Genomic DNA, 9,034 nt, shown 5'->3' on the forward strand with positions numbered 1-9,034 from the left:
TGGGACCAGTTGCAGCCTTATTTTCAAGGTCTGGATGTGACTGAGGACGAGACACCTCCACCTGGAGTAGTATCCAGCTGGGCTTTATCTAGAGCTCGCGAGATTTCAGGCACGGTATGAGATCGCTGCTTGTTCTCGCGATATTTCGGCCACGCTTTGGAAAGCAGAGCTAAATGGTAAACCGACATGGCAGCACACCGGTAAGGTAAGACAACACGTTTACATGTCTTTTTCTATATGTTCTCTGACATTTATCCTAATGATATGAGGCGCCCTTTGTGGAAAAAAAGCTTGTTTAGTGGACTAACTTTGCACTTGAAGTATGCCCGTTCACTTATGTTTTAACAGGTCTGACGCTACGGCTGTATCTAGGCTAACGGCTAACATGCTAACTATTATTTTTCTGTCACTAGTCACTTGAAACAAATTTAGGACGATAGGAGACAGGTTGAAATAAACCGAAATTTCCCTTTAAACTATACCAAAATGGTTGTGTTACCTGAGCAGGTAGGAAACCAGACCTGACACTAATGTGACATCATCAGGATTCTTCTTCAAGTTGGCTTTCCACAGTTTGGGCCAATCCTAAAGAGATTAAAAAGATATATATATTATAATTGACTTATTGGCAACTATATCAATAATTTCACACAATGCTGATTAGTTGATTCATTTTAACAGGTCAACATAAAATTGACCAATGCCAAATTTGGCAATTGTTTTCTTAGGTTGTGCAAGAACAAGCGTTATTGGAAACACATATGCATAGGGTTGTTGGTCTTGTAGTGTTTCATATATATGCGAAAATACCCCAGGTCAGACACTGGTCAGAGCAAGGAAGTGCAACTCCAGGCATCACTTTGTGCTCTGCTAACTTGTAACGCCATTCAACTGTAATGCCACTAATCTATCAGTTTTTACATATTCATGATGTTTACTCGCAAACTTACATGGTCTTGCTCATATTCCAGCACGTTGGTATAGAGAGCACGCTGCTCTCGCTCCTCTGTGGTCATCGCCCCAGACGCTGCAAATCTCCTGTAATGATACACACACACAAAAGATTTACGTACATCTACACTTGCAGGCACACTATACTTGTCAACCTTGGAAATATCACCCTCATAAGTCATGAGTGTGTGAATATCAAGAGTCACTGATGTTTTGTTTTTTTTGTCTTTATTGAGGAACCACAGTATGAAACCTGCGTCTTTATAGACTGAGTTAGCGTTGACAGAAAGGCTTATTTAAAATTAACCAAATTACTATCACTACACAGGCTAATTTGACTTTCAATTCCTTATAAATTGGTCTGTCAGTTATCCAGTATATATTTTATGTTTACTGCCATGATCACTGAATTAAACACAAATAACAAAGGGAGGACATACTGATTTTTTCACACATCTGTGTTGATGCAGAATTTAATACCATCATATCCCACTTCCTATACAACTTAATTTAAGCATTGTTATATCATAGTATGGATGTGTCAACAAAGTTTTTCCTCCTTGGGATTTTTGATTGTGTATCTTTAAAATTATGAGCCTCAGAATGATTTCCAAAACTAACTAAACCTTTACAAGCATTTACTGAGTGCTTGTTGTTGTCGACAAAAAACAATAATTCTCTTTCTATCATTTAAGATTGAAAGCAGAAGCTAAAAACAAAATAAAGTTTTAACCCAATTGAGTGTGTTTGAAAATCATGGTTACCTGTTGGCCTCTTCCTGCAGCCTTAGTCTTCTCTCCTCCATCTTCCGCTGAAGCTAATGTTACAACAAACCCTAAGGAAACTTCCAAACATCACAGTCCTCACATGGAGCCTATGAGCAATGATGTCTTTGAATTTAAAACAAAGACATCTTTCGATTATAATTTGTGGTGAAGAAACCAGCAAAGATAAACATTCCATTCTGTGAATATCACCATTTAACAGCTTAATATGATCATTTACAATTATTGAGAGCTGGTCACTAGGTCATCTTACACCTGTTAAATGTCTGCTGTCTGTCCTCCTTCACACAGCTCACCACTCCCACTGAGGTGGGAATAGCTGAAAAATATGATATTAATTAGGACAAATCAAGTCAAATACGCTCTTTTATTCAAGCTTCAAACACTGCCTCAGTGAAAAACATTGAGATTAGTAAACCCAGCCTCTACCCATCCAGCAACAAAGATGGAGACTTCTACAGCACGGTGAAAACAATAAACAAGCTGACATCAGAAGGATACAGCATCCTGCCTGGCTTTAGCTATGATGAGGTTCTCCATCATCTGCCTCTGGAGAGAGAGCGTCTGCAATGGAAAAGACGAGAAGAAATGTCATTCATACAATTAAGAATGATTATGACAAGCATTATGTTAAGTCATATTCAAATGTGAAATTAGCTTATGGTCAGTTTCTAAATATCACCAGGAGAAACAAGAAGTCAAGCAGTAAACACCAACATACTGAGGTAAAAGTGAAAGAAGTGAAATGTAAAGCCACCATGTCATGACCCATCAGAATTCCCATCTAAAATCTACAAAATCTAGCCTATACAAAGTTAGGGGGAAAAAAATCGATGCTTCAATTTAATTGAAATGCAGCTGGGGGGAACAGTTAGGCCACATTGATGCACAAGTTCTGGGCATTCAGCAGATGCATTTTCAAGAGCAGTAACTTTAAAGTAAACGGAGTGAGTAAATTTCTACAACTTCACAAGCAACCAACTGAGCAAGTGCAAAAGACACAAAACAGTGCCTTTACAGCAGATTATGATACAGTACAAAACAGTAGAAGAAAAAGAGAACCCAGATCCCAAAAAACAACCAAAAAAATAATAAGATACTCCTTTTGGTAACCTTTCTCACTGCAGTCCAACGCAAATGCACAGGTTGCTGGAGTTACAGGACACGTGATCACTTTACATTTAGTCAAACCTGTGATTAGACTAATTGTTGTTCAGTTCTTGTTTGGTTTTTTTTCCCCTACTGTTTAAACTTGTGGATAAAAATGTGTCTTAATTGAGAATAAAATTACATATTAAAAATGTATTTTAATCATTTCAATTACACAATTCAAAGCACTTAAAGCATTTTGTCACAAATTACATCTTATATTTTCTGTCCTGCTACATACAAATTACTCAAAAGTATTGAAATACTTATTTTAAAAACATTTAAGTGGAATACCACCCATCTCGGACCACGTTACAACCTGTACTGCAACAAGGATAGGGACAACACACAGATCAAAATCATAAATTATTAACCATTAAAACATGACTACATCAATCCGTAGTGATATCTGTGACAGTTTGCAACGCCAACAACTTTAGAAACTTCCAGACACAAGCAATTAAATAACTTACTGTAACACAAATTCTCATCTAATGTCTGAAAAACATATAATTTTGCTTATGAAAACATACAATTAATGCCGCGTAACAGGTCGTGGCTATTTTATCTAGGTTTATTTATCTTCGCGTGCGCCATTTTAACTATTTAAATAAACGTCACTCCTCTCCTGAGTAAAGTTTAGGTGACACGAAAAAAGACCCCAGTAGATTCAAAAATATTTTTTGAACGATTTCAGTGTTCCTACCTGCGTTAATTTATTAGCTGATACGACTTTACCTTGAGAAATGCCTTTAGTTTTCTCCAGTAAGCATGGAGCTCCACTTGACGCCGAAACATTTTCCGTATCTGAATGACAAGTTAACATTAATTTAAAGACCTCCAATAGAACACAGCATTTATATCGGGTTAACGTACAATGTTAACCGAAGCAATTAACAAAATGGCTAATGTTACAAATTAAATGTCATGGTCTCCCTTACCATCTTTTTTTCTGACTGGAGGTAGTTTTCACCAAAGAGATGAGTACGAGTAGTAGAGGAGTGTCTGCTCTTTGACTGAGACGATATCTAGCTTTAAATAACCCATGCGGTCCAGAGCAGAGGTCAGTCCACTTCTCCCAGGTACTCATTCATCATCACGTCGCGTCACGTTAACGTCGATATCAGACCGGAAGTACTACCAAAATCCAAAATAAATGCGCATATGATGTCGTTTAAAAATGTTAAGACCACTATTGAAAATAAGTATGAATGAGCTTTATATTTAGGTTACGGGGCGTGTTCCTTAGGTTGATACAGCTATTAAGAGAGCAGTCAATGTTTTTTTTTAACTAATCACAAATACAGAGGCAAAGTTTTCACAAGAGTTCTTCAATCACATCACATTAAAGAGTCAGTTCACCCTAAATCAAAAAATACATATTCTTCCTCTTTCCTGTCATGCCATTTATCAGTCTAGACAGTTTTGGTGTGAGTTGATATTGGCTGTAGAGATGTCTGCCTTCTCTCTTATATAATGGAACTAGATGGCACTCGGCTTGTAGTGCTCAAAGCGCCAAAAAAATACATTTGTAAAATTGCACAGTAATTTCTCCTCCCAGAAATCATGGTCCAGTTACTCAAGATAATCCACTGACCTTGTTGTGAACAGTTTTATGTAGGAATAATAATAAATAATAATAACACATTGGATTAATATAGCGCTTTTCAAGACACTCAAAAACGCTTGACAAAGAGCAACAACAGCAATCCAATAGGGGGGTAGGGAGGGAAGTAGTCCAGAAAGGGCGGGCGAAGTACACTGAATTTAGAGATTGTAGGCAGTTTTGAACAGATGTGTTTTGAGGGTTTTTTGAAGGTAGAGAGTGTTTAGGGAGTGAGTTCCAGAGGGTCGAGGCAGCATACCTGAGAGTGCAGGAGGGAGTGTGCTGGTGGAGGAGCTCAGACAGGTAGGGGGGAGCCAGGTTGTGGAGAGCTTTGAAAGTGATGATTTGAAGTGAATACGCTGGGGGATGGGGAGCTAGTGGAGGTTATGAAGGACGGGGGTAATGTGGTCACGGGTGCGGGAGTGTGTGAGAAGACGAGCAGCTGAGTTCTGGATATATTGAAGTTTCTTGAGTGTTTTGGCTGCCAAACTGTAGAGGAGGCTATTGTAGTAGTCTAGAAAAGTTTCATTTATACACGCATCACAGTGCAGAAGGAAGTGTGCATCTCATGACAAGAGTACAAGAGGCTTGTGCTCCTGAAAGCTTGACTTGTAAACATTATTGGTGTCCTCCTTGGCTGAGCTGTAACATTAGCCAGCTCAGCTTGCTAGGTGAGCTAGCAGTAGATGCACGCTTCCTGCTACGATTAGGTTAGGCCGCAGCCTAGCAAAGACCTACACTCTACTGAGTGCACTTTCTTACATTTAAAATACATTTATTGCCCCTTATAATGAGTGGGTAGCAAATGGGAAAATTCACACATTTTGAAACTTGTTTTAAAATGTTTTCATAATGTTGGACTGAGTGGGGCCTGCTCAGGCTGCTGCTCCATTATGAAAGTATCGTGCACGACACAGTGCAGTATTTCACATGCAGCTTATCTGCTTATCAGAAATAGGAACCCAAAACAAATTTCAACTTGTAACATTTGTCTGTTGTTCCATCGTCATGAGTATAATATTATCAATAAATGGGACATGTATTCCTGCAAGACAACTTCTGGTGTCCAAAAAGTATTTGGTCACAGACTGAAAGGTCTCTCTCCTTCCCTCTCTCTCTCTCTATCACACACACGGACGCACAAACACACATACCAAAGACGTCTTCTGGTAGGCCTGACCAGGTGCGAGCCTCGCCAGACGAGCTTCATAATTGGCTTTCAACTTCTGGTTCAAACGTGATGCTTCTTCAATGGGTGTCAGCTCCCTGCAGCGCGCACACACACACACACACGCACATACAATTAATATGTAACTTAGGGGTTGTGTCAAAGGCAAATATAACAATCTCTCTTTACACATGTCAGTGTGACAGTCACAGAGAAACTTGCTTTCACTGCTGAATATTTAAAATCAACTTGGCTGACATTCTCATAAAGAGCTCATACAACCACCACCAACATTCACACATGGCAACGACAAAATTCTTTAGGTTAAAAGTAATATTTTGGAGAATATATATTTGTCAATTTACAAATACTCAAAAAATATCTTTAAGCAAAAAGAGAATTGAGTGTGAAGATGCCAGTAAGAGGGAGCAACACATTTAAAACCTTGGAAACCTGATTAAAGACTCTAATATTTGTATTGACGTCAGAGGTTTTTCTTTGTCGCTTTGGTGCATTTCTTAGATTAGAAATGAAATTCTCAAAACTACTTGTTCAACCTCCATATCATAAAAGCAGTATCATTCTTTTACACAAAGTGAAAATGCTTTTTTCATTCATGCAAATGATTATGTACTTCTTTATTTAAATAACTCCTCAAAACCTACTTTTATAGGAAGGCTGTTTTATAGTAAATCTGGTATTTGTCTAGTTTTTATCCCTCTTTTATCAGTTTTACTATTTTTTTATTACACACTGTTTTATTCGGTCCTAGCCTATGCTCAGTGTTTTTTTACTTACGATATTACTGTTTTTTTCTTGAAGATGTATATTATTTTATCTTGTCTTGTAAAGAACTTTGTAACTGTGTTTTGAAAAAAAAAGTGCTATAAAATTACATTTTATTATTATGACAATTGCCTGCTGTTTCTTACATTACCAATTGCTTATGTCATCAAAACTTATTATAATGGCTCTCTGCTTGAATAGTCTTACCTTGCTAAAACATCTAGGTAGTTCATTGCATAAGTTATTACATGCAAAGTGGCTGAACCAGTTTTCATAATCTGTTAAGCATATTTTCTTTTCATTTCTATTACGCTTCTTTTGTAAATGTGTCCTGAACTGATGAATTGCTCTTAGGTGAATCTTGACTTTCACCAAGGAGGGAGAATGAAGCCTTAGGTCATCCAATTATTAATCGGTTCTCTAAAATAGCTCATACATGTGCATCTTACATGGATAAACAATCAAAGAGATTGTTTCCTTGCTGCATTGCGAGGAAAGATATCCGTTGTGATGATAAAAATCTGCAGTGCAACAAACAGAAACGTGAGGAGGTGCAGAAAGACAGCAGGGTAATTCCCCACACAGCGCTGCATGTGCAGTTCTGCCTAATGGGTGTTTCCTATGTTTACATTTCTCATTTTGTATTTTCGTTCCCTATGCAGTGCTGGGAAACAGTCTTCTCTTTCTCTTTTCCGTGTTGCAATGACATGGTCTGTCAAGAAATGACAGTACAAACACTAAATGTGTAAACGAGAATCCTTCTCAATCCCTTGCAATCAATCTCCCACGAACAGTGATGTCTAACTTTATATTTGAAATGCCAGAAAAAGTGCCACCTTGTGCATTTTCAATTATCGTAATCAAAACCTTTACCGTAGTTTACATCAGGAAAGTACACCCTTATATTGATAACATGGAAAAGCAATTTGGCTATCTTGATTGTAAACAATGACACAAGAGGGGTGTACCATGAAGTGAGATTAGTGGGTTGGAAAGGTATGTTGAGTCTAAAGCCAGGGTTTTTCTGTGTCCGAAGGTGGCTCTCTTTTAACCTGGCTAGATCATCAAAGTAAGTTATGCTGCATGACTAATCTAGTCCGGAGCAGGTTATATTCAGTGTTTCAACTATAAATTGGCTAAAATGTGGCTTTCACTAATCATTTCCTTTGGAAATAGCATAATTTTATAGTCAATAGTAAATCTATGAGTGATACAGATTGTCAGCCAAGGGAATATGTTGTTAAGTGCACCATATCAAACCTGTTGAGCAGTAACCAAACTAAGCCGTGCAATTACAGTAGCACTGTACACATCACGTTGCAACCTATATAAGTGATGTAAAAGAGCTGAGCAAGAATTCTTTGTTTTTTTGTTGTTGTTTTTTGCAAGGTTGTTGCTGCTCTCACTGAGCTACTGAATGTGTTTGTAGTGTTTTCTGATATATTTGCCCACACCAGCTTTGCAAGAAGCCCTCTGTAAAAGCACAGGTAGCATTAGCCTATATAGCCTGTTTATCACTGCTAGTATATAACAAATGGAACATCAATTAGATAATTGATTAGTGTATTAGTATTTATCACAGATAATATTCAATCAATAAAATTCCCTTCATGTCGATTTGGCCAAAAACTAAAGTGATTTCATGTCTCCCTCATTATGGGACAGTAAATGACAGTGTCTGTAAACATACATGCAGTTTGTCTTCCCGGACAGTGAGCTCTGGAACTTTTACCTCATTTGAACTCTTAGTGACTAAAGTTGGACATGCTAACCCATTTCACTGTGTTTTAATTTATCGCCCTCCTGGTGTTAATGGCTCTTTTTTTTATCCGAATTCAGTGACTTCTTAGCCTCCATAATTAAATTTGAGAAAATCCTCCTTCTTGGTGATTTTAACTTGGCCGTAAATGACACCACAAACACCTTTGCAGTGAACTTTGTAAAAGTCACTGATTCTTTCAATTTTACCCAACATGTCAGCGGCCCAACACACATTAAAGGGCCAGTGTGTAAAATGGGTTGAAAACAGTGACACCAGTGGTCAAATTCTAGATTGCAGAGCTCACTCGCTCACCCCTCCCGTCGGGTAAATGACGGTGGCCTCATAGGGACAAAAAGTCTTGCGCGAGTTTTTCAGGAGTAGGTCTATCTAGCGACGAGGTGAATGTTTATTTAGAAATCTAAACCATGTTACGATATTGTAATGAATCCCTCACGAGCAGGAGACCAGAGGAGCGTTCGGGAAAAAGGCCAGTTTATTTGAGCACTCCAGAAACTCCGGTAACACTCCACTCCGTCCCAAACTCTGACTCTGCTAGCGTAACAGACACACTTCATACACACATACTCGTTTAACATACCGAGTGGGGACCCCCCTCCCCTCTCTGCTCAATCTCCAGCCCGCACACTGACTGACAGCGTAGCCAGTAAACAGAGCTCAGCTGTTTATTTAGCCTAGCAATATCTCCGGACTATAGCAGCTGCAATGGACGACTTTGAACGCGATTTTGAAGAGTTTCTTGTAGCGGACACAGACCCAGAGCCATACCTGTTTGAGCCGGAGCATACAGATGAGGAACTCCATGTGTT

The 9,034-nt window shown here is 38.5% G+C and overlaps 1 protein-coding gene across 1 annotated transcript in view; it reads right to left on the reverse strand.

The window, feature by feature from the left end:
* vps9d1 (VPS9 domain containing 1) overlaps window positions 1-9,034 on the reverse strand; it is a 57,434-nt gene that overhangs the window by 41,025 nt on the left and 7,375 nt on the right. The window contains exons 5-9 of the mRNA XM_050072634.1: window positions 5,646-5,757; window positions 2,238-2,300; window positions 1,716-1,768; window positions 951-1,038; window positions 500-585 (exon numbers count right to left, since the gene is read on the reverse strand). Of these exons, the coding sequence (XP_049928591.1) occupies window positions 500-585; window positions 951-1,038; window positions 1,716-1,768; window positions 2,238-2,300; window positions 5,646-5,757 (402 nt within the window). The remainder of the gene's footprint in view (window positions 1-499; window positions 586-950; window positions 1,039-1,715; window positions 1,769-2,237; window positions 2,301-5,645; window positions 5,758-9,034) is intronic.

Source organism: Epinephelus moara, chromosome 20 (genome assembly GCF_006386435.1).
Source record: "Epinephelus moara isolate mb chromosome 20, YSFRI_EMoa_1.0, whole genome shotgun sequence".
NCBI lineage: Eukaryota > Metazoa > Chordata > Actinopteri > Perciformes > Serranidae > Epinephelus > Epinephelus moara.